Here is a 25,190-nt window from a genome sequence, read left to right as displayed (position 1 = left end):
GTCGTGTCTGTGGTCCTTGCCAGGTCCTCCCTCACACCCTTATTCACGGGAGCAGGGCCAGGAGCAGGGCTGACACACTGTTCAGGCCTCGTCAGGGGGTGCTGGGTGTTGCTAATGCATTTCCTTGTCCCGAGCTTGACAGTCAGGCTTTAAGCGATGACCAAACTTAAAAGTACCTTGGCCTGTTAGTCTCTCCCAGACCACAGAAGAAAGGACTCACTCTCCATATCATTTACCAGCTGGACAAGTTGCCTCTTACATCTGGGTCTCAGTACCCTCATCTATACAGTGGGACAATACCACACGCTGTAGACACTGCTGTGATTACGAAGGACAGTGTCCACTTAACCCAGCACGGTGCGTGGCTCGTGGGAGTTAAACGGCAGCCATCGTGTTGTACTCTTTCAGACTCACGCTAGTCCGTTCTATTGGCACAGCTGAGCACACGTGGAGTTTCCATTGTTTGTTTACTCGCTCTGCCACCGGGTACCACCCTGGCTAGGAGCACTTCTCCAACCCAACCAAACCCAGTTTTGCAAATGTTTTTGTTTTGTTTGTTTTTGTGGTACGCGGGCCTCTCACCGTTGTGGCCTCTCCCGTTGCGGAGCACAGGCTCCAGATGTGCAGGCTCAGCGGCCATGGCTCACGGGCCCAGCCGCTCCGCGGCACGTGGGATTCTCCCAGACCAGGGCACGAACCCGTGTCCCCTGCATCGGCAGGCGGACTCTCAACCACTGCGCCACCAGGGAAGCCCCAGTTTTGCAAATGTTTTGTGTGCTAGATTGTATTTTCCAAAAACAGCCCCAGCAATCTTTCCCTTCCCCTTAAACTGGGGCAGGTTTGTGCCAGCTCTGACTGATAGAGCATAGGAGAAGTGATGCTATTTGATGTCAGAGGCAAGGTCTTAAAAAGGATGCAGCTCCTACGTGGCTCTCACACTCTCCGAGGGACACCCGGCTACCACGTTGTGAGGACGCCCAGGCCACAGGGAGAGGCCTCCTGCAGTGTATAGGCCTACAGCTCCAGCTGAGTTCCCAGCCAGCAGCCAACATCAGCGGCCCGATGTGTGAGTGAGCGAGTGACCCTTCGGGTGGTTCCAGCCTCCGGCCTTTGAGTTGGACCAGCTGATGTCAAGTGGACCAGGACGTGCTGCCCCCTCCAAATCTGCCACCATTGCAGAGTCATAGGAACAACAAAGGGTGCTGTTTGGGGTGGATCAAGACACAGTGATGGTCCTTAGAAGATCTGCAAAGCAAAACATGGATTTCATATCCAGTTGTCATATATCCATTTTATTTACAGCACCACAATACTATCAGTAAGCTCTCTCTAGACATAGTCTGTAGTTTGTATCAGCCACCCCACTGTGACTCTGCCCTAACTTTCTGGGACAGCCCGCTTGTTGGGTGACGTTCCAGAAGGTCCGTCCGGACGTGGGCAAGCAGCCACCAGGAAGCACGCCTGTGCTTTCCCCCATCGGGGTGGGGTTAGCAGTGACCCTGAGAATTAGCGGTTGTGGAGAGCTGCACGCAGTTGGCTCTGGTGTCAGCTCTGGCGCTGGGCCTAGGGGTCTCCAGCAGCTGTGGTCCCCTTGGACTGGAGGCTCTTCCTCCTGAGGACGATAGTGACAGGTCCATCAGGCAGCGCCTTGATGATGTTCCAGGCTTCAAACCGTGTGAGGCCCTGCATGGCAGTACTGGCCAACTGTAAGATTTCATCTCCTGGCTGGACCGTCTCACTTTGTTCTGAGGCCGCCCCTGGGATGAGAGAGAAGAGAATGGGTCCCACAGGTGACAGTGGAACAAGCAGTTACTTCCTACCCTTGGTCTCTGAGGAGCCGGGACAGCTCAGAAGGCAGCTGGCACCCATCCCTCCAGAACTCGGTGGTCGTTCTGAAATGAGACATCTCACAAAACGGTGACTTCAAGGCTGGCACACCAGGCTCCAGCTCTCCGTGGCCCTTGGGAGAGGTGAGGCCCACGCTGTCCCCAGAGAAGGGGGATTTCGAGCAGCTGCAAGCCAGAGCCTGGCTGGGGAGACCTCCCTGGGGAACCGGGTCCTCCTCTAAGCCTCCTTGGATACCATCCCAATACCCAACACCCCTCCCCCGCACATGTGGTCTCTCTACTCCTAATGAGGTGGCCGGGCATTGGGTGGTGTGGGAATGGAGCTGGTGGGATGTTCACGAAACAATCTTCACAGCGCTTTTGGCTCTGAATGGCCTGGAGAGGACCCCTGGGGCCACGTAAAGAGGACATAATCACATACGGCTCCCACTCCTTCAGAGTCACGTAGGGAAAGAGTGCCCTTTTACCGCTGGTGTTGAAAGAAAATTTCCCATCTGTTTGACACAATGATATCTGCAAATATTTAATAAGAGTAAAAGACAACAGTAATGATGATCATAATAAAAAAATAGCTAGGGACTTCCCTGGCGGTCCAGTGGTTAGGACTCCGCGCTTCCATGGCGGGGGGGGGGGGCGTGGGTTTGATCCCTGGTCGGGGAACTAACATCCCGCATGCTGTGCGGTGCGGCGCGGCCAAGAAATAAATAAATAACTAAATAAAACGGGACAAGTATCTAAGCAGACATTTCTCAAAAAAAAAATAAAATTAGCTAAAATATATTGGGCAATTATATGTAACAGGCACTGTGTTAACACTTGGCGTTTATGGCAATAGTCCTATGAGGTATGTATGCTCTATTCCCTTTCCACGTGGGAGGAAACCAACGGCTCAAGTAGCTCACACAAGCTCCAAAGCTGCTGAGTGGTGCAGCTGTAGAATCCACCTCCCTTGGTCCCTTACATCCCCACGTAAGCAAATGGGGCCAAGACGGTGAAGGGACTTGCCCAGGGTCATGCTGCCACTGGGGGCAGAACTAACACTGGAATCCAGGTCTCTCGACTTTGAGCCCTACGCTCATTCCAAGTTGACCTTCAAAGTTAAAAACATCTTTCGCAGGGCTTCCCTGGTGGCGCAGTGCCTGGGAGTCCGCCTGCCGATGCAGGGGACACGGGTTCGTGTCCCGGTCCGGGAAGATCCCACATGCTGTGGAGCGGCTGGGCCCGTGAGCCATGGCCGCTGAACCTGCACGTCGGAGCCTGTGCTCCGCAATGGGAGAGGCCACAACAGTGAGAGGCCCGCGTACTGCAAAAAAAAAAAAAAAAAATCTTTCGCAGAACTGGAGTCAACGTGGATTTCTGGGGAAGCTCCACGTGAGCCTTGGTCCGCCCCCTGGGTTTCAGCAGGTAACGGATTCCCCGCTAACAAAACCAGTCCGCAGTGGGGGCGCCTGGGGGCTGGGGAGCAGAGCTGGGAGGGCCTCTGGTCCCAGTACTGAGAGCCCTCAGACACACACCCACACCTCTTCTTATAGGTAAGGAGCCTCAGGCGCAGAAGGCAGCAGTCACTCAGCAAGTTAGAAGCAGAGCTAGACCAGAGCACAGGCCACGTGACCCCCTGTCCACAGCTCCCTGCTCCGTGACTCAGGGGCGTCCAGCATGAGACGCAGTGAAGAATCAGGGTGATTGCCTGTGACAGCTGCAGGCCATTCATGATTTTCACAGGAAAACCCAAGTGACCCCCCCACTAGAGGCTGGCTTGCTCCCCAGTCCATGATGAACAAAATCTCAAAATTCTGAATAAAGGTAGGAGCAGACAGGTCCAGGATTAGGGTGAGGTGAGTAAGGCTGAGTTGTGCACCTGGAAAGTCAGACTGTCTTTGTTTTACAACTTGATATTTTGTTCATTGTGGATTTTTTGAATTAATTTCGAGTTTTAAAAATATTGCACTGAAACAGTATGTATCTTGATTACTGAATATTTCGGTGCCGCCTTCAATTCTGCACCCAGGGCAGTGCCTCACTTGCCTCACCCTAGCCCCGGCCCTGCCAAGCTGAACCAAGCCCAGGGCTGGGTCACGTACAAGGACCCAGTAAAACAGGGAGATTAAAGGGATGTCTGAGCCAAGGAGAACAGGGAGAAAAAGCAAAGTGGAGTCCTTAACAGGCTTGCCTGCCTCCCAAAAGGGCCTGGGGTTGTGGGAAACCGACACGGCCTAGAAGGTGCTCAGAAGCCTTTGGGGGGCCTGGCCGGACACCCGCAACTGGAGCGAAGGCTGAGAGGCATACGCACACCGCACCTTTGAAGATCCTGTTAACAGTCAGAGGCTTGTCCCCTTGCAGGGAGCCCTTCCCTCCTTCCAGACTGAAGCCCAGGCCTGCAGAGGTCTTCTCCAGGGTCACTGTGCAGACTGTGGCCTCTGCTGCTGAGAAAACACAGGGGGACTGTTAGGGATGCTCTCAAGTGCGCCTGGCTAATGCTCCCGGCAAACTTGTGCATGTGTACGGATAAACCCAGGCATGTGTGCCGGGCGGCATACAAGCCAGGCCACGTGTTCTGGGGGCCACAAATGACTGCGCAGCCCTGCCGGGATGGGCCTCACCTGTCCAAAGGTGATGTGGCCCATGGGGCTTCCACCATGTGGGGAGAACTTACAGGAATCTATGGAAACGTCACCGGCCACAGAGGCTGAGGCTGCAGAATCTGTGGAAGAGCTGAGGTCGGGCGTGGTCTCCACAGTTGGCTTCCTCGTGACAATCACGGCTTGCCTGGGGTCCCGAGCTTGGCGAAGGATGGCCAGAGCATCATTGTGTGTGGCCCCTTTGAGAGACTTGCCGTTGATGGAGAGAACCTCGTTGCCCTTCTGAATAGTCCCTTCCTGGGAGGCCAACCCGTTGGGGAACACCCTGTGAACCTGAGCAAACCAAAGGAAGTCAGGAGCCGGGAATCACCATATCAGATCTGGATTCTTGCTGCAGGAGGATCTGAACCAGTTAGTCAAACCCAGCAGATCCCTGGGCCAAAAAAGTAAGATGAAATGTGTCCTAGATTAGGGATGCTAGCCAGCATTCCCTCCTCCACCCAGACCAGAGGTCATTAGCCAAAATGGCCAGATTGGCCCTCAGAATCCTTCCCAACACAATGTCCGAGACTATATCACTACAATTCGTTAACATTCAGTTAAAATCTTTTGCCTTATGGGCTCTACATCAGAATTTCCCAGAGTACTTTAATTCAAGCACTGATTCTGTGCCATATCAATAGGTATTGTGTAAGAAAAGTTTCTGAAGTCTAAGAAAATTAAGAACATTGGATAAAACACAAGTTCTGAAAATGCCTACAGTTTAAAAAAAAAATCCTAGAGACTCTACAGTGCTATTTGGCATGATCATTCTCTAAGAACAGGCCGTATAATACAGTGATCCCCCAAAGTTTCAGCGAAGCATCCTTTTTTCCATAGAGAAACTCTCAGGCCCCGTCTTCTGCAGAATGCAGAATTCCTATCCTAGGAAGTCTAGACGTTTTTAAAACTTCTACCCTGGAAATTCTGATCCTTTAACTCCAGTTCAAAGGGACCATCGCCCACCCCCATTCCCTTTCTGAAAAATATGTGGGATTAAAAATTCTCATGTCTTTGCCTCAGCCTTTTTAATGATGTAAATTCTAATGTGCTCAATTAAGAGGATTGAATGACAGCATGGATGGGCAATCACTAAACCTGCTACGTGTTGTTTTGCTGTTATCATCTGAACAAGGTTCTTTGTTTCTCTAACCTGTTTCAGTGTTAGAAAAAGTCTGTTACGGGGTCAGATGTGGTCAAAATCCCTTGGTTGTAAGACCCAAGTAGGAAGCAGAATCTCTGCTCTGCATCTCAGTCTGTCCTCTATAAATGAAGCATACATGCCACCAATTCCCCATCCTGAGGTATGGGGAAGATGACTTGAACATGCCAGTGAGAGTCCAGCTTGCTCTTGGTCATGGACGGTGCTCAATGTTAGTTCTCTTTTAATGAATCTGGAAAGGAAGGGAAGCGCTCAAACACGGAAGGAGAAAAGGGAAGTCTGGTGCATATGATCAGCTGGTGTGTATCGCTCCTGGTTTTTGAGGCAGTGTCTCAGGGATGGCGAGCAAATGGGATGCAGAGAAGTCCCGACTCAAGGAAAGACCCACAGATCCAAAGTACTCTTGCCACAGGCAAGCCCTCTTTTCTTCCCTTCAAATAGAAAGCAAACTGCACCATCAGGAACGTCTTTATGATGCTCTGCTACGTGCTTAGTGTCAGAAACAGGTCCTCATTGGTTTTACGTGCTTTTATGCGGTAGAGAGCTTGCTTACAAAGAAGGAAGCTGCTGCTCACACACAACTGACTCCGAAGTGACCAATAGGAATGGGCAAAGTTACCACTGCCCGGGGATGTGGTGTGTTTAACGCTGGCTGCCCCTGTGAGCTGGAGGGTTTGTTTTCAGCTGAGCAAGGGAGTTCAGATGAGTCCACGTGAAGGGTATGCTGAGACAACACAGCCACGGGGGTGACGCCAGTGCACCCAGCTTTGGAGAGATGAAGCAGCCATGTCACAGCTGGGTCCATGAAGATGGGATGACCAGAAGCCATCTGGGTCAGGTGCAGGTGGCCTAAACAGCGGGCAGAGGGCAGCAGCCAATGCTGACGGACTGTGTGGACCAAGAAAACAGGGTCCACAGGGGAAGACGCAGGTGATCCAGGACCGCTGCCTTCCCCAGTCTCACCCCGGGCTCTAGTTGGTCCTGAGAGAACAGGGGGCTCGACCGTGAGATCTGAAGCCTCATGTGCGTCCTGGGTTGTGCTGTGCAGTTCCTGATCTTTCCAGCTGGGCCCCATTGCCCTCAACCAACCATCAGATCTGCTTTGCAATTGTGCATGTTAACATCCCCGATCTCCCAGTGGGCAAACCCAGGAAAACAGCCTCCTGTACAAGACCTGCCTTCCCAAGGGCTCTTTCTGTCCAGGTGACGCCTCTTTCCATCTAGGTGTGCTATACGACATATCACAGCCAGGTCTTCAATCCCGGCTGTAAAGCTTCTTGAAAAGGATCTTAAGCTCCTGCCCTAACCTCACACCCAGTGGCCTGGGGTCATGCATTCCTCTGATCTCTCCTAATAAGTGCTCCCCCCTCCCAGGGCCATCACCTCTGGCTCTGACGCGCCCCCATGGCTGGGCCACTCACCGTGATCACCTTGTTTTCTAGATCCGCACCTCCTGCCAAGGTGAACCCAAGGCCAGCCCCTTCCTCCTTGTGCAAGATGGTAACATGGATGTTGTCTAATTGCTGCAGAAGGAAACATATATATTAAAAAACATTTTATTGCAACAGCGTGAACAGTTTAACAAGTGTTCCAACATCAGGCTGATTCATTCTCAAACCCCAGCTTGGCCACGCTCCCAGGTATGTCAGACCGATTTCATCATTTGTAAAGAGAAGACTATAATTCCTGGAGTCATGGGAAGCTCAGAAGAAAAAAAAAAATGTGCATAAGGCAACCAATAGAGTTCTTTTCCTCTCCTATTCACGCAATCCACATCCACATTTGTACGGAGACAGGGCTGGGTGCTACTAAGTCAGCTGGAAATCCCAGCGTGTGAGATAACACAGCTCTGGCACCTTGGCGTGGGACAAGATGAGGTCAGCCTGTAGGACTCTGGGTCAGCACAGCTGGGAGCAGTGCTGTTTTGCAGAAGTTGGCTGCTCTGTCTTTACACCTGCTGCTCCATGTGGCACAGCAGCTGCATTTAGGAGCCCAGCTGACTCCTTGCCCTAGAACACACATGCGTGCATGCACGCGCACACACGCACACACACACACACGCCCAACCAGGCACACACAGTACTTCCCGGCCTGCGCCTGGGCTCAGCTGGAGCCAGAACAATCGCTCTGCAGTGTCTAAAGTCAGAGACCCTCATTCCGGTCTCGATGGTGGAGGGGTCTCAAACCCAAATGCATACAGGACCCAGGCGGATGACTTCAAAGAGCAAAATGGGCAGATGTGAGTGACAGGAACTGCAGAGACCTGAGAGCACATCTGCTTAAGAGGACCCACGGCTACATAGGAATGCAGACCCAGTGCTACAAGATCGTTCGTTCCTTTTATAAAAAGAGAGCAGCCAGAAATCCAGGTTTTGATTCAGGTTTGATAATATTTAGAATACAATACTTTTTTTAAAAGCACCATGCAGACCACATAAAATATACCTGCAGGCTCTCAGACCACCAGTTTGTGCCTTAGCGCAAGGGAAAAACCTTATGTAAAAGAATTCACTTGCTCTGGCACCACCAGAGCATCTGCTGCACAGCTGGCTCTATGATCATTTGACCTGGAGTCCCCGAGACCCAGGAAGGATGAAGGGATGAATGGACCTCACTGTCCCGCCTCTACGCCAGCACTGGCCCAAATCTCCCAACTTTGACCCAAGTGTCAGCTTACTTGCCCTATAAGAGCCCTTTGTCAAATTGGAAAGCAAATACTGTCCCAGGAACACCCCAGGCAGGACCGCTCTTTGTATTTTACGCAACAATTTTGCCTCTGTTATTTCATTTGAATTAGGCCCTGGGGAGGATGGTCCCAGTGCACAGGTGATGAGTGAGAGCCCCAGAGGATGAATCCCGGCCCAGGGCATCTTGTCAGACTCACCCATACCCTGGATCTAGGGAGCACCAGCTATGGTCCCTCCTTATCCTCTCATCCCAGTCTGGATGATTCCAGCACGAAAAGCCTGTATGGACTACGGGAGCCCAGGCGGATGCAAGGCTCATGAGCCCATGCTCATCTGAGCTGAATGGGCCTCAGCTCTTTCTGACCACTTCCTCTCCATGCACCTTTGGGTCGTGCTCTGAAGGCATAGGGGAAGTGGGACTTTCAGAATGACTTGACTGAAGTGTGGGAACCCTTACGAGCCCTGGGATCAGTCACCTCTCGGTGTGCAGGCAAGTCTTCAGGCAAGAGATCAGAACTTGCAATGGATGGCTCATTCCCACGCAGCATCTCCCTGGAGACGCACACTGGGCAGGCAGCCCGTGGGACGTGGAAAGAGCACGGAACGTGGAGATAGAAAACCTAGGCTCTGCGACCTTGAACCTCGCCTTCCTCATTTATTAAAGGGTCAAAAAGATACAATAAGTCTATGACTGAAAGCACTTCATGAGCTACAAAACTCCCTACACCGGAAGGTCTTACTGTGGTCCAGTGATACACCACGCCTCTGCCCCGGACAGGATACAACCCGAGTCTGGTGTCAGCCCCTGGGAACTCCCTTCTCGACCTCAAGGAGCCCAGGGCAGCGTGCGCTGCTTCCCCTCCGGCCCACCTGAGGTGACCACACTGCTCATAGCAAGGCCTTCATCTCTGTAAGTGCTTATAAAAGAAACCTACCTTTAATGTTGCTTCATCCAGAACCTTCACTTCCTCTATGAGCTGCTTTAATTCCTCGGAGCTCAGCAGGGAGATAACTGATTGACCAGACTGAGAAGCGCAGCGGTCGGAGCCGTCAGCTTCCGTGGGCTCACCGAGACCCTCTGTGTATTCTCTCAGCTCTGAAAGGCTTTCATAGGGAGGACCCGCACACAGTATGAATCATGATATTGATGAGAGCTAACATCCTTAGCATAATTACTCTCTTCCAAGACGGTGCTAATGTTCATTCTATTATTTGGTGCAACAAATGCACAAATAGATACCAGGATCCCTCCACTATAGAGATGAGGAAATTGGGGCTTAGGGAGGGGAAATAACTTTGTCTATGGTCACATGGTTATGAAAGGCTGAGATCTGGGACTTGAAATCACAGATCATGGTGTGTCTGACTCCAAAGTCTGTGTTCAGAACCTCAGCACCTCACCCCAGAGTATAACTGATGCTTTGGACAAATCTGCACCTAGATGGCCACCAAGACTGATGTCCTTTCACACACACACTCACCTTGGTCTCCTTCACAGATGTTGTCAGCACCTGCCTATCCTACCTTAGCACCTAATCACTACAAATGGTGCCCACTTAGCTAGCAGCTGGCCTTCCTTTTTCTTTTGAACTCACTTTGGTACCTGTAGCTATTTTTTGCAATGACACTTCTTATTTTGCATGAAACTGTGGTTTGGGTGATAGGGATTATTCCTTCCTCTGATTGACAGATCTTTACTGCTAAAAGGTGGATGGGGTCTCATAGCAGTAAATGCTAATGGTGAGCCTTGCAGTTCCAGAAGAAGAACAGACTCTCAGCCAGAAAGAGCAAGCTCCGGGGAAGCCTAAATATTAAAGGCTACGATTCTACCACTGACCAACTCTAATGCTTGAGTTGGTCTGGCTCTTCAGCCACTGATCCGGGTGTGTCTTGGTGCAGGGGTCCCCAACCCCTGGGCCGCACAGCAGGAGGTGAGCGGCGGGCGAGCGAGCAAAGCTCCATCTGCCGCCCCCCTCGCTCCCTATTGCTCCCATTACAGCCTGAACCTCCCCCTCCCCCTGGGTCCGTGGAAAAATTGTCTGCACGGAACCGGTCCCTGGTGCCAAAATGGTTGGGGACCGCTGTTTTGGAGGATCGCTCCTGTTCCCTCACAGTAGCTGGCACCTGATAGAACAACATCACAGTAGCTGGAACCTGATGGAACATCTGGGTCAGTGAGTCTCAAACATTTCTCAGCAATATAAGAACAATACAGAATACTGATCAATGCACAGTTGTTCTGATTCAAGAGGGAAGACTAAACCCCAGCCCTGCAGCAGGAGCTCTGGGGCACTGCTGGGAGCCCCCTGCGCCCCCGGTTCTGTGGAGCAGGTCTTGCCCAGCTCCTAATTTCAACTGAAGAGGAAACCGAGGGGGAGTGTGGAAGGAACCAGCTCATGGTCAGGGCGTCAGTGTGGGAGATGGGACTGGGGCTCAGGCGTCCGAACTCCCAGGCCAGGGGGCTGAACCCAGTGCAGAGTACAGGTGGATTTCTTTGGAGAGAGGGAGGTGGCAAGAACCCCCAAGGGATCATCTCCTGGCCTCGTTTGGGTCTTCCTGAGCAATGGCCGGATATGTCCAAGGTGCATTAGTTCCAGATATGCACGTGGAAATCAGCAGGGGGCCAGTTCTGTCCCCCACCTCCCACCCCTCCCACGGCCGGGTGTTGTGAAAACTCCTTAATACGGAAGGCAGAGGTGTGACACACACACACGCGCGCGTGTAAAAGAACAGGTGGAACAATCCTTTAGCGAACCTGAGTGATGTTTTACAAGACATAGATTATAAGGGGAAGAAAGGCAAGAAAGTTCAACACTGGGCAGAGACACTCACTTGAGCGAGAAGCCCGTGTCTGAGGCAGGAGCTTCAGCAGAGCTAATTGCAGCAGGATCTTCACTGGACGCCATGGGGGGCGACGCCCCTTCCTTGGGGCTGCAGGAGGTCTGGCCACAGGAGACGGAAGACGGAAGGCACAGCAGGGACTTCATGACAGCCGATGACACCTGGCTGCTGATGGAGTAGAGTTTACTGGTCTTTTCATCCAGTGGCTTCATCTCACAGGACTGGGTCCTGCTCAGGGGGAAGCTCCGTGCCCGCTGGCTTGGTATCTTGACCCCTGGGCCTCGAGATCCCTCCATCTGCGTCGCCAGCAGCCTTGAGAGAGGGTCGGGGTCCGAGGAGAGGGTTTTCTGACCGGGCTGCTGTCCGGGGGAAGGGGGCTCCGGCACACCGGGGTCGCTGGCCTCCAGGACTGCGAGGGAGGCCGGGGGCAGCTGCTCTGGCTCTGGCCACTGCTGCTCCACGGCGGGGGGAGCCCCTCGCCCTGAGACACCAGAAGCCCGAGAAGCCCGTCCTCCCTCTTGCTCCCCAGGAGGTTTTGCTTCCGCCCCGGAGGAGCTGGAGGGCTGGAGGCTTAGTCTCTGGGCTCCTTTGTCAGACCGGTGAGAAGAGCCAAAGGTTTCAAAGGAGCTGATCCTTTGCTTGATGGAAGAGGAGGCCCGTAGGGGTGGCCCGGGGCGCTCCCTGGAGGTGGGTGTTGGCTGGCTGGGGGAGGCTGCCTCTGGGGGCTGCCTTGGGGCACGATTCCTCAAATCTTTCAAGCTTTGGCGAAACCAGGTGGGCTTGGGGGCCACTGGAGGACCCTTCTTCACCGTGCTGCCGTCTGCCGACTTGTAAACTGTGGGACCGCCACCGGTGGTGTCCAGTTTGGGCACAGTCCCATCTGGGTGGCCCTGAATCCCATCTTCCTCACCCAGCGTGACGACGGGCTGCAGTGGCGTGTGGCTATGATTCTCACTCATGACGGGGCTAAAGAGATTTTTGATGCAGTCAGAAATTCTAACCCAAGGGTCTTCGGCGGTGATATCAAGGGTATAGTCCATCCGAGCCTGCCTCTTAAGCAGTGGGTGTTTTATTGGAGACGCTGGCGTCACTGGGGAGCAGAAAGGCCAAAGCTGTGCGTTACACCTGATCGTGGGTTTTCTTCCTAAGTTCTAGTTTCAACGATGAATAGCAAGGATGCTAGAGGAGACGATAAGCAGAAGTGGTGGATCCCTTGTTGGGTGAGCTGCTACCCCACGTGCCATTACCTGGCTAAGTGTGAACAGGCAGGGACACAGAACCAGAGGACCAGAGCTGTGAGTCATCTCCACAGCATCCCAGCATTTTAGAGCTACAAGGGTTCGCATAGAATACCTAGTCTGATCTCTGACATTGTATGATTGAGGAACCCAACAGTCATGAGGGTAAGGGGTCATCTGTTGGCAGAGCCAGGGTGAGAACCCCTGTCTCCTGATTCCCCACTTTCGTATTCTTTCCACTGCGCTAAATAACCTCTTAGAAAACTCACTAGAGCGTTAAAGGCCAAAGCAGTCCTCTTGCCTTTTAAACTTTAAGCCAAGGGTCACAAATTGGCAGCCGTATTTGGTTTGGACCACCATATCATTAAAAAGCAAAAGTGGGCGTGCACGCCTTCAGACGGGGCACACCCCAGCTCTACGCAGTTACAGCCCTCACCCTCACCAGGTCCGCATTTCCCACATTAAAGCATCCACCCGGTGCCTGAAGTCATGTGAGTTTGCTGCTCTCCCTACTCAAAGAATTAACCAGCTCGCTCGGCAAAGGAGCATTCCCCCTACCTAAAGAGCTGATGAGAGGATTCCAGGTAGAAAGAAGCTCTGTGACAACGATTCCCAAACTTGGCTGGCACATTGGAATCTGGAGGACCTAAAGAATGCTGACGTCCAGCCCTGGGTGCTGATGTAATACACCGGGGATGCAGCCTGGGCATTGGTGTTGGAGCAGCCCCACAGGTCATTCCAACCTGCTCTCTCAGGCACGCCTAGTCAAGTTCAGCCCCTCACCACTGGTGGTCTTTCTTGGAAGCCAGTCTTGAACAAGCCAGAAGAGGGGAGTCTGCCTGGACTCTTTCCCAGGAACAGAGGGAGGCCGGCCCCCAAGTCCTGCACAGCCAAGAAGCCAAGTAGATGCGTGGCCCTTGGGTCACCCCAGGTCTGATCTCTCCCTGGTTAGGAGTATGCTGCTCTGGTCCCATGCTCTGGGGGATGCTTGGTATCAGAATGCAACCCAGTTTAAGGAGGGCTGATTCCTCCTGCCCCTGGTCTCAACGCCAGCCCTCAAGGTATGCAAACCATGCAGAGCACTAAGCCTTGGAGATGCCCAAGAGACCTTCTGCATCACCCCAAAGGCCAGGGTGGTCAGTACTGACTCCGGGGGCTGTACCAAGTGAGCCCAGCCCCCTCAGCCTGGTCCTGCATTTACATATCGCTCTGCTGCAGGGCCTGTCGTAAGACTCAGTAGTCAGACGTTCTACAGGAGAGCCCTCTGCAAACCGGGGCAAGGAGCTCTTGCCAGTAGAACACCAAGGTATTCCCTGGCAAGTTCCTCAGCTGGGGTGGCTCAGCGGAGGGACGGGGGGAGGAGCCTCCAGTGGTGGGGCTGCTGCTCTGGATGAGACGTGCTAGCTATTTCCATTCATAATGTCCCTTAACCTCTGAGAGACTTCCGTGTGCTTTTCACGTAGTGTTTCTCAAACAGGTCGAGTAATAAATATGTAGGTTTGTAACCGACATAGTTATTACCTTGCCACTGCTGGGAGCTCCTTGATGGCAGGAACTGGTCTTTCTTCTTTCTCTCATTCTCTTTCTCATTCATTCTCATATCTTCTCTCTCCCCCCCCCCCCCCCCGCCCCGTCTCGGTCTCTGTCTCCACCTCGATCTCTATCTCTTCCCCTCCCTCCCTCCTAAGAAGCCAGCACAGGGCCTCACGAAGCCCGCGCTCAGTACACGCTGGCCAAATTGAATCACATGTTGGGCTGCGGTGTGATTTCCCACTTGATGATGAGTGAACTGAGGCTCAGAAAAGTAAAGAAAGCTGCCCAGAGTCACATTCGTGAAGGACAGAGCCAGGTTTCCTACCCTGGTCTCCCTGACCCCAGGTCCGATGCTCTTTCTAACAAAGCTCTGCATATTCAGCTCATGTCTCAGCACTGCCAGGGGCACCGTGTGGGCACGCCCCTTCCATCCACGCCCCCCCTCCCCCCGCAGGAGGCGGTGACCACCAGCAACATGCTGTTTATTCCTCCCTCTCCGACCCTGTGTTCCCAGACTTGGAAATGCTGAATGCAGCTTACTAGAACGCTGTCAGCCTAGAGGGAGCAGCTGCTCACTGTGGTTGGGTGGGCGTGTCCTGGACCTTTTCCCGAGGGCCCCTTTCTCCAGCTGACTGTCTGGATTGGCCCGAGTTCCCCCTGCATCCCCCACCCCCATCACAGCATCACAGATCCAGCCAGGAGGTTCCCACCCTGGACAGCAACCACACGGTCCTGCAGTCCCACCGCCTCGGGGGACTCCTGACCGTTCATCGGCCCAAGTCCAGCTGTCGTGTTGTGCAGAACCCTCCAACGCTCTGGGCAAACTCACGTTCTTCCCTTAGCACCGGACCTTGATCCGGAAGTTCCTTCCTCCTGGCAGATCTAATTGAAAACCTACCTGGGCTGCCTCCTCTCCTCCCCGGCTGGCCCTCTGAGGAGGACGTCGTCTGCGGGCCGACTGCAGGTCCTGGGCTGCAGGCAGTGGCGTGAGGGCTTCTCCCTGCTGCGCCTTCCTGCACAGGCAGCGGTGGCAGTACTTCGCTGGCTTCCTGTGGTGTAAACAGGAAGCAAGACCGTGTCAAAACGGTAGCCTCCAGCTGTGAGAAGGCAAGGCGCACTTTGATTGGGACTGGAGAGGTGACGTTCAGATGCTTTAATGAGAAGTTCAGCGGCTCTGTCAGTCAAGGGCCTTTCCTCCACTGTGGTGCCTGCATGGCTGACCCAGGGAGCCAGCACCTCCTGGAGGCCCAGAGCATCCCTCTGCTTCCCACGAGCCGGTGTCCAGAACAAGGGCTCATCCTATTGACATATGTGAAGATCCTGGGCTCTCTGTGACAGGGAAAAGAGGCTTGGGAGTGGGGACGGGGGACTGTCACTGCTTCATTTACCACTGCATTCTGCCAAACTACCCCCCGTCCCAGGAGGGAAGAGAACCAGGCAAAGAACTGCCCTCTAGCCTTCACTAAGTTAAGGTTAGAGCACTTGAAGGAAAACGTGCCTGTCGCTCTCTACATTGTGATCCATTATTCAGTTATTTAGAAAGCGTGCTGCAAGGGATGACAGATACTCAGGACCTGTGCCATCACTTCCCTTTGTAGCCCCCAGAGTGACATTATCATTCTAGGGCAGCATCGTTTTCCCCACTGAGCCTGAATGTGGACTCAGGCTCCTTCACAAACCAGCCTAGGGATGAGACGGACCAAGCACCAAGTAACCATCCAATGCTTGACTAGAGTTTGGGTTTTCATACAGCATGAAAGAGATGCTGTCAGGACCCAGAGGAAGCAGCCAGCACCAGTCCTGTCCCAGAGAGGTGCTGAGGGCTTCCCAAGAGAAGTGCTTTTTGTCTGGTTCTTGAGCAAAGGGTGAGAATTTTCTAGGCAGCGAAGCTGAGGGAGAGTATTCCAGAGACATAGACATACGCAGTAGAAGGAATAAGGAAAGTACCAACTCAGAAAGAAAAAAAAGAGGCAGACATCATCAAAACGATGCTGCCTAAATTTTTCTGCAAGGGAAATACTCTGCCATGCTGCTGTGGATGGCATCTGTGTTCTGCTCATTCCAGGGTCAGGTGGAATGATGGGCTGGCTATCTGACAAGGCTGCAGGCTTCCTCCCAAAAAGAAGGAAGGAAGGAGGAACAAATGCACCATTTGGGACTAAAAAAGACATCGAAAATGTCTGTGGCCTGAGATTTAATACCTACTTTGTCAATAAACATTCTTTAGGAATGAAAATTCTACAGAAGTTAGAAATATGTTCCCAAAGCACTGTCCCAGCCCAAGGTCCCTAGTGTAGAACTGAGTCTAGGGGGGCATCTTGGAAACACTGAGAGACTAACGAACTCAAAGGAATCGTTGCGTTTCTTCAACTAGTCCTTCGTAAAAGCAAGGCTTGGCCATGGACTCAGAAGCTTAAAATATTAGACTGACGGTATCTAAGACACCCATCAGCAGGAAAAAATGATATGTGGCTGAAATTTAATTTCACCCAGTTGGAACTCTGAAAGATGAGGTGACACTTGTCTATATCCATGATTGGTTGACACTTTCATAGGCCGATGCTCTGGGTACCAACCACAGTCGTCAAAGCAACTTTGCATCTTGGAACAGACACAGATGTGTTTTGTCTTTCATCAGCACACCTGATGTTGCACCCTCTATATGGAAGTTGTTTTTTTTTTAATTAGCCCCTGAAATAAATTTGATTTTACTTGAATTTATTCTAAATAGTATTTCCTGGCACAGTGCTTGGTGAAAGAGGGAGACAGAAGGGAAAGAAGGAAAGAGGACAGAGATGTGGACTTAGGGGAGAAAGTGATTTTTAACCACAAGTGATAGTTCAAGCTGATTTTCTAGAAAGGAAAGGATTGGTCTTCTGTTGAAGGGAATACGCTGAAGGTGATTTTGGTAGTGAAAGTTAAGTCCCCTTGAGTTACAGTAGATGAAAAAGATTTGGGGGTTGTAATAAAAACTTGAGAAGGGTCTTGGGACCCTGGAGAGAAAAGACTGGGGGAGGGGAAGGTGGGGGGACAGAGAGAGAGAGACAGAGACAGAAAATGGACAAGGAGGAGGTGGAGGGAGGGAGAGAAGGATGGAGAGATGTTATACACTGGGGCCAAGGAGAGAAACACCCAGTGAGAAATCCCCAGGCATGGCGGTGGAGATTTTTAAGAATGACGCGCAGCAAACAGCCCCCTGGTTTTGCTGTGCTATAATCCTTTCTCTGTACCCCCAACGCCCAGGAAAATAATGTGGTGTCGGTTGCGCTTTTGTAAAAGGCCGTAGAAGGGTCTGTGGGCCACGTGGGCCACAGCAGAAGGTGGGAGGGTGCAGGCAGGAGCGACGGATGCTGAAGAGGAATCACAGCGTGGCAAAGACAAGGGACTTTTGCTTGCAGCAGATCTCCCTCTTCTGCAGAAGAAGAAGGAGGAGGTTTGAAGCAGAAACCCTGATTCCTCCTCCAGCAGCCTCACTTGGGGAGACTCCCCTGCCCCATATCTGGTCCAACCCGGCCAGGTGGCCCAAGGGCATCGCTGGGGCAGACCTGCTCTGGCAAATCTGCTCCTTTTCTGGGTCTCCAGGGACAACGTAAAAAGCCTGGCTTCTCAGCCTCTCTGTTCCTCATTTTCCCTCCTGGACTTATAGGTCTCAGGCTCGAAGGAAAATGAAATGTTTGCTTAGAAAGGAGGAGCAGGGGAACAGATCCACGTCGGCAACTCCATCATGAATTGCTAACCAGCCACATCCTGCCGGCCTGCAAAACTGTGCTTCCTCTTCAGTAACCTGGTTTCCTCTCCCTTCTTCACTCTCACCCCTCCTACTCAACAGCTTCCTCTCTGGGGTTTCTTATTCCTGCTGAAATTTACCAACCCCCCTTTACAGATAGCTAGAGGGGATTCCCAGTTCCACCTGCCCAGAGAAGGCAGCTGTCGGGGAAGAAGTGAAAGACAGTGTAGCCTAGTGATAAAGTGACCCACTGGCAATGTGACCTTGAGCAAGTCCCTCGGCTTCCTCTTTGCATGAAGGGCACCCTCATCCCCAGGTGGTTGTCAGGCTTAACTGAGACAAAGCACAGCGCCCGGGCATAAAATCGGCCCAAGATGTAGAAGCTGCCTGGCTGTCAGCCTGCCTTCCCGGAGGGGAGTGGGATGGGAGGACATGAAGTCTTTAGGGGTGCGATGGAAGAGCCAATGTGGTAGTGAACACCATTATGTCCGACAGTCTGTTAGGCACCCGCTTGGTCGGTTCCGTTTAATTAATCCTCATGCTAGCCCGTGGAGGGGGCCTCTAAACTTGGCCCCAATTAACAGATAAGGAAACTGAGGCTTAGAGAGCTGTGAAAACAACCCTGAATTCCAGTGTGTAATGGATGGGAACACAGAAGCCAATCAACAAGACTGGGGCTTCAGTTGAGATCTGCCGGGCTTCAAACCTCTCTTTCCGCAGTCGGCCCTAAGCTTGAGCCCAGCCTCTTCTCTCTGATGGAGGAGAATCCTCCTTTGCCCATGGCTAACGCTCTGCGAATGCTCAACCCTGCTTGGCGCGGGAGAACGCTCAACCCATCGGACATGCTCTTACCTGGCCACAGGTGGGCAAGGTGTGTCCAGAAGGGCACAGGGAGTCCCCTCTCTCTTCTAGACTCTTCTGAGGGTCACTGTCACTTTTAAAGTATTTTCTGGGTGGAGGCTTGGGCTTGGAGGACGTAGGCTTTCTCACCAAAATCTCGAAGGATTTCTTCAGTCTCAGTGGCGGGTGGCCGCCCGGGCTCTCCTGGGGCGGCCCGGATGATGCCCCAGGAGGCACCCCTGGCTCCGGCCCCAGGGACAGGCTGGGGCTGCGCGTGCTGACTTCCAAGTCGGAGGGCGGCTGCTCTCCGCCACTGCTGGGACTGCCCCCGGGGGACCCCGACATGTAGCTGCTGTCACTGCTGGAGCGGATCATGACCTTCGGAGCCCTGCGATGCGGGGGAGCTGAGTTCTTCTCCCGGTCCTTCTCCAAGGTCGGCCGCCCGTGCCAGCTGCTCTCCAGCCTTTTGACACCTGCATTGGAAGCACAAGGGAACCTCCACCCCTGGCCTTGCTCCCAAGGTGAGCCACGGGTGGCACGCTGCCTGCCCAGGCTGTCTGATTCTCCTCCGAGGTCACTTTGGTTTGGAGCTCGGCAGTCTTGGGTCCGGTGCCCAGCACCAGTGACTTTAGGTTGGGAAAACCATTCAAACTCTCTGAGTCTCCATGTGATGGAGACTGAGATGCACCCCCTCGATGGCCCTTCAAGGAAGGGCTTGATGTCCTAGCTGTGCCGAGTGCTGAAAGCAGATGGCCTGTAGCTGTCAGCCCCTCCAGGGACGCCTTGGCTACAGAGAGCTACCTCGCCCGAGGGGCAGCCCGTCTCCAAAGCCTGATGGAGATGCGGCTAGAAAGGCCCAGCCATTTCTGCCAACAGGACAACTCTGATGGGCCATTTGAGCTCCAGGGGTTGGCGGAAGCTGTCTGGTGTCATCTCAGCTCAGCTCGTCCCTCTGCCCAGCCCTGTGACTCCCCTCCCTTCCACAGGTGTGGAGCCCAGGATGCTTCTGAATAAACATCCTGCAGGCCAAACACCATGTCAGAGTCAATTTCCGGGGGAACTCAGGCCCCCACACTCCATTTCCTCATCTGTAAAATGGAGATCCATTGGAGAGGGTGAGTTAATGGCTAACTCAAAGCTTTCTAAGAAGACAAAGGTACTGCAAAGGCAAGTTCACTGTTTCCTTACCTTCCAGACTCCACTGGTGCCTCTCCTTTCCGAGCTTGACATTCTCCACAGCCTGGGCCACAGCTTCTTTGAGTTGCTGTTCAGAGACCTAGAAAATATCCATCACCTCCTCAAGCAAACAGTGGAAACTCTTGCATCAGGATCTGAGTCCTGTACCAGCTCCCAAGCTGAGTCCCTGGATTCTAGTTTCTTTCCTTCACACCCACTCTACAAAGAGCTGACAAATTCCATTTCCAAAAACACCTGGGCATCAATGGTTCCCTAGTATCTTCTAGGTAAAGTCCGAACTCTTGTCAGGAATAGGGTTGCCAAGACAGCCCCTCTCAACTCTCCAACCTTCTCTCCACTACTTGCTACAAAACTAGGCAAAGTTACCATTTCAGAGTTTACCTCTGGGAGCTATTCCATTCTTAAGGCTGTCAGGACATTATCATTGTCATCATTACCAACAACGAGGACGTCATAACCATCACCCTAATAATCATATTGTCACAGGTAATTAATCACCGTAGAGTAATAGTTAAACGTCTGAGTCCTGGAGCCAAACAGACTTGTGCGCAAGTCCCAGCGCCCCCATTTTCTAACCGCACACACTTGCACAGGGTACTTAACCTTCTAAACCTCAATTTTTTCTTCTGTAAAATGATGACAACAATAGAACCTACTTCACAGTAAGAACAGAGGGTTTTAAGAAATACGTTGTTTGACACCAAAAGCACAGGCAACAAAAGAAAAAAATAGATAAATTGGACAATGTCAAAATGAAAATATTCTGTGTATCAATCAACAAAGGGCACAGTCAATGGAGTGAAAAGGCAACTCAGGACATGGGAGAAGACATTTGCAAATCATACTCCTGCAAGTCAAAAACAAAAACAAACAATCCAAGTAAAACACGGGCAAAGGATTTGAGCAGCCTTTTTCCAAAGAAGATATACAAATGGCCAACAAGCACGTGAAAAGATGCTCAACATCACTAATCATTAAGGTAATGCAAATCCAAACCACCATGAGATGTCCCTTCACACCCATGAGGATGGCTACTATCAGAAAAATAGAAAATGAAAAGTGTTGACTAGGATACGGAGAAATTGAAACACTTGTACACGGCTGGTGAGAATGTAAAATGGTGCAGCCACGATGGAAAACAGGATGGCAGTTCCTCAAAAAAATTAAAAATAGAATTACCGTATGATCCAGCAATTCTACTTCTGGGTATATACCCAGAAAGGATGGAAAGCAGGGACTCAGATATTTGTACACCTATGTTCATAGCAGCATTATTCACAAGAGCCAAAAGGTGGAAGCAACCCAAGTGTCCATCAACAAATGAATGGATATGCAAAATACGGTCTATACATACAACGGAATCTTATTCAGCCTTAAAAAGGAAGGAAATGGTGACACATGCCACAACATGAATGAGCCTAAAGGACATTATGCTACGTGAAATATGCCAGGCACAAAAGGACGAATACCGTACGACGTCACTTGTATGAAGTACGCTGAGTAGTAAAATCATGGAGACAGAAAGTAAAATGGTCACCTCCGGGGGCTGGGAGGTGGGGGGATGAGAGTTGTTTAAGGGGTAGAGAGTGTCGGTTTGGCAAGACGAAGAGTCCTGGAGATGGCTGGTGGTCATGGCTGCAAAACAATGTGAATGTGCTTCGTGCCACGCTTCACTTTGAACTCCACGCTTCAAAATGGCTAAGACGGGGGACTTCCCTGGCAGTCCAGTGGTTAAAACTCCGCGCTTCACCTGCAGGGGGCGCGGGTTCACTCTCTGGTTGGGGAATGGAGACCCCACAGGCCGCGCGCTGCGGCCAAAAAAAAAAAAAAATGGCTAAGATGGTAAACTTCATGTTAGGTAATTTTACCCCCCCCGCAAAAAAATAATACTAAATAAATCATTAAAAGTGCTGGGCACAATTCCTGCCAAATGGTAGACTGTCAGTAGAAGAGATTTACCCTCAACCGCAGTCCTGTAAGGTGAAGACCACACCCCCACTTCAAAGTTGAGGAACCAGAGCTTCTAAGAGGTTAGATGGATGTCCAAGGTCACTCAAAATAAACAGCGAAGCTGGGCATGAGAGAGGCATCCTGCTGCCTGTGTGTGTCCCCTGCCTGCAGTGCCTTAGCCTTTCTGCTGCTCCAAGCTCTGCCTGCCCTTCACGACCTGGCTCCCTTGGCTGAGCAGCTGGGCCCCTGACCCCCTCACGCCCAGGGTACGCACCTCCTGTGGACTCTCTGTGTGGATGCCTCACCCCTCCAGCCAGAATGCAAGCCCCTCAAGTGCAGGGGCCATAGCTTCGCCCCCCTACCCTGCGTCCTCCCCCGCTGCTCTCTCGCCATGGTCCTCCAGGGCAGCAAGAGGCACGGATCACCGAATCGAGACCCGTTTCTTTTCTCTTCTCTTCTACTGCCCAGAGGTTAGACGAGTTACTTGTTTACCGTAAGTGAGAGGTTCGCTTTCCTCCAGTGTGCTTATTGTCAGTGCTTAATAACTGAGCAGGGCTGGGTTTGAATCCCACCACACAGGCACGTGTGGATCTTCCCCATCATTCCATTCTCTGTCCTATCTCTGCTGGGAGTTTGGGAGCCCACTAGTTAAGAACACAGGCTATGGTGGATTTAAATCGTCATTTCTCCACTTCGTAGCTCCACCACTGGGCAAGTTCCTTTGCCTTTCTAAGCCTCAGTTTCCTCATCTAGGAATTGGAGGGGAAAATCATACCGACTTCAGAGGGATGTATAGCAACTAAATGCAATTGTGTATGTCAAGTCTTTGGCAAACCCAGCTGGTACACACTAAGGATGAAATAAATAGTGATGGTGATTATCACCAGGGTCCCCAAAGTCATTTCACCCACGCCCATGGCTGCACTTCTCAAGTCTTGCTCCCACCTGGATCTCACTTACCAGTCACTGTCAGTCCTAAATCTAATTGCCTATGGGCATCTCTAACTAAACCTCCCCCAGGCACCTCCATCTCTCTGTATCCCACACTGAGATCTTTCTCTTCCCTTCCAAGCCCACCTCCCTTCTCTGATTCTCTACTCCGGTGGTGGTGTTGCCATCGCTCGGTCTTCTAATCTAAAAATACTCCAGTCCTCCTAGGCTCCCCCCTCTCTTGCCCCAGAGCTAATCAGCCAACGGATCTTGTTGATTCTTCCCAGGTTGCCTCTTGTTGCCCCTTCTTCTCTGTTCTCTTCCCACATCTGCTGTTTAGTTCAGGCCCTCACCATCCGTTTCCTTCCTCTAAAAAACTCCGAGTTCCACCTACTCCATCCTGTCCTCTGCCGTGCAATCAAAGGGTAAAAAAAAAACCCTGAACATGTAACATATAGAGCTAGAGGCCTCCCCTAGCTCCTCACTACTCATGGAATAAAATGCAAACACCTTAGCATCCTGTGGAAAGCCCTTTGCCACGTAACCCCAGTGCCTCGCCAAACTCCATTCTCGATGCTCTCCTCCAGTCCCTACATCCCAGTCCTGAGAACCTACCCCCCTCTCCTTCCACGACAGGTCCCTTCAAGACCCTGCAGCCTAACTTTGTGTTCCCACTGCCTGGAATGACCTTCCGCAAATTCTTTGCCTGGAGAAAACTAACTTGTGATATTTCTTGCTTTCTCTCACCTTCCCTTCTGTATCCCTGTATTCTCATAGTACTTACCACCCTGTATCACAATGATTTCTCTGTCAGTCTCTCTAGTGAGAACGTAAGCTTCTGGAGGGCAGGCATGCGTGCTACGAGCCCACTTCTTCCTGTGTGCTCAGCGCCCGGGTCCAGACAATCACATAGTGGGGACCCGCTGGACGCATGCATGAGTGAATCTCTTCTATCTACTAGCAGGAACCCTGGGTCTATATTTTCCTGCCCTAGAGCTTGTAACCCAGCTGCAAGAGCTTCCCTGAGCTAACGCCAATCGCCTCTGTGTCTAGGAGTTTGTCAGAGGACCTCTCTGCAGACGCTTGTTACGACAGACACTTGGTTCATTTGAGTCCTGAGAGAGTGGGCCTGGGAAGAAGAGGATGCCCAGCAGGGTGTCACCTGTGGGTCCGGATGTCGGCTAACCATGATGGGGACTGGACCCGGGTTACAGTGACTCAGGATGGCGTAGACTTCGTTGAGCGTCATGCAGTGCACGGGGGAGTCGTTGATTTCCACAAGTTCATCGCCACACCTGCAGAGGCATCAACAGGAAGCCATCAGCAGCACGTGTGCTTCCCCGAGGTCCCAGTCCTGCCTGGGCTGTGTGATGAGACCTCAAATTCACAGCAATAAGGAGACCTCCTTCGCCTCCCGACTGAAACTCAGTACAGGGCCGACCAAAGCGACATATCGCACACCCGCTTCATGCATGACCACAAAGTGGGAGACAATGCATACCGAGTGTGGGGCAACATTCACGGAAGTTTGTAACTTTTTTCTGCCCTTTCCATTTAACTTAAGCTCGATCGAGATGGAGGGCGTCGTTTAACCAATGTAATGGATTAACCAATTAACCACAATTGAACTGCTCACATCTCTCTTGGGGCTTCAATGTTCCCATATGCAGAATGGTTAACAGGAAGAGCAGATGGGACGTGCTAAAAGGTAAAGAAGAAATAACTGGATGGGGGGGGGGGCAGCCAAGGTTCTTGCAAAAAGAAATAAAGAGGGAAGGCAGTGGAGTTCATTCTTGTAAGGCGGGAAATGGGGGAAAAAATGAGGTAGAAAAAATAAGGTTGCATCGATACACAGAGGATTTTGTACAATCCAATCCTCTTGCTTCACACGTGGGGAAAATGAGGCAGAGAGGGTGACATTATCTCCTCAAGAAGACGTCACTTAGGGATTAAAAGACTTTTTCTGGAAAGTACCAAATAGTAAATATTTTAGGCTTTGCAGGCCGTGCCGTCTGTGTGGCAATGGTGCAACTCTGATGTCATAGCCTAAAAATAGCAGCCTTAGACAATATGTAAATGAGTAAGCATGGCTTTGTTTCAATAAAACTTTATTTAACAAAAACAACAGATGGTGGGCCCCCATTTGCCCTCCTCTGCCCTAGCTGGTTATCAGCAGGGCCAGGATTGGAACTCAGGTCTCCTGTGGCTGATTTCACACTTCCTCCTGCTGCAGTTGGCTGCCCCTTCCTTCTACATTTCTGTCTCTGAGTTAGTTCCCTTTCTCCTTCTTGCTAAGAAAGTACACATTTTCACTGAGGTAACTGAAGACCACACAGCACCTGATGCCAAGGAAAGTGGAAGCTTCCAAAACAGTCCCTACCCAGCTGCAGGTCCAGGAGGGAAGACTCTGTCTAAAGATATTAGGACTAAGGCCATCACTCTGACTGAGCCACTCAGTCCCAGGTAACAGCACAGCAGCTCAGCAAATCAGCTGTCACCCTCCTGCCCATGAGAGCAGCAAGCCCACCTCTAATTCAGAAGCTCCATCAAGATACCACCCTAAGCAGGGCTTACATATATGGGCTTGGCCAAAAAGTTCGTTCGGGTTTTTCCATAACAT

General features: G+C 51.8%; 2 protein-coding genes across 4 annotated transcripts in view; both read right to left on the bottom strand.

Moving 5' to 3' along the window:
• Positions 1-1,264: 1,264 nt before the first annotated feature.
• On the bottom strand, positions 1,265-14,958 carry LOC149749989 (pro-interleukin-16-like). 3 transcript variants are annotated; one of them, XM_089906705.1, is made up of 7 exons: positions 14,825-14,958; positions 11,147-12,245; positions 9,250-9,418; positions 7,049-7,150; positions 4,501-4,759; positions 4,145-4,270; positions 1,265-1,757 (listed from the first exon to the last, which is right to left on the bottom strand). In XM_089906705.1, the coding sequence occupies exons 2-7, from the start codon at positions 12,193-12,195 to the stop codon at positions 1,564-1,566; spliced, it is 1,899 nt and encodes a 632-aa protein (XP_089762831.1). In that variant the 5' UTR covers positions 12,196-12,245; positions 14,825-14,958; the 3' UTR covers positions 1,265-1,563. The 3 variants fall into 3 exon arrangements, with proteins under 3 accessions (XP_089762831.1, XP_089762832.1, XP_089762830.1); XM_089906706.1 differs by having other exon boundaries at positions 4,145-4,267; XM_089906704.1 differs by having other exon boundaries at positions 11,147-12,334; positions 14,825-14,939.
• A 2,329-nt stretch (positions 14,959-17,287) lies between these two features.
• Positions 17,288-25,190, bottom strand: part of LOC111164672 (pro-interleukin-16) — a 66,624-nt gene continuing 58,721 nt past the window's right edge. Inside the window, exons 7-10 of the mRNA XM_089906222.1 lie at positions 23,733-23,865; positions 19,682-19,757; positions 18,644-18,966; positions 17,288-17,338 (exon numbers count right to left, since the gene is read on the bottom strand). Of these exons, the coding sequence (XP_089762348.1) occupies positions 17,288-17,338; positions 18,644-18,966; positions 19,682-19,757; positions 23,733-23,865 (583 nt within the window). The remainder of the gene's footprint in view (positions 17,339-18,643; positions 18,967-19,681; positions 19,758-23,732; positions 23,866-25,190) is intronic.

The sequence above is a fragment of the Delphinapterus leucas genome, chromosome 2 (assembly GCF_059928025.1).
Source record: "Delphinapterus leucas isolate spDelLeu-1000000601 "Yukka" chromosome 2, BTC_Dleu_Yukka2, whole genome shotgun sequence".
NCBI classification, from domain to species: Eukaryota; Metazoa; Chordata; class Mammalia; order Artiodactyla; family Monodontidae; genus Delphinapterus; species Delphinapterus leucas.
The sequence above is the reverse complement of the archived record's forward strand: the minus strand, read 5'-3'. Positions and strand labels throughout refer to the sequence as shown.

Coding starts and splice junctions, on each gene's coding strand:
- LOC149749989 (XM_089906705.1), bottom strand. CDS start 12,195: ATGGACTATACCCTTGATATCACCGCCGAAGACCCTTGGGTTAGAATT. Junction 4,760..7,048: donor TAGAAAACAAGGTGATCACG/GTGAGTGGCCCA, acceptor TGGTTTGCTCAG/GTTCACAGGGTGTTCCCCAA. Junction 1,758..4,144: donor TGTTAACAGGATCTTCAAAG/GTGCGGTGTGCG, acceptor CTCTCATCCCAG/GGGCGGCCTCAGAACAAAGT.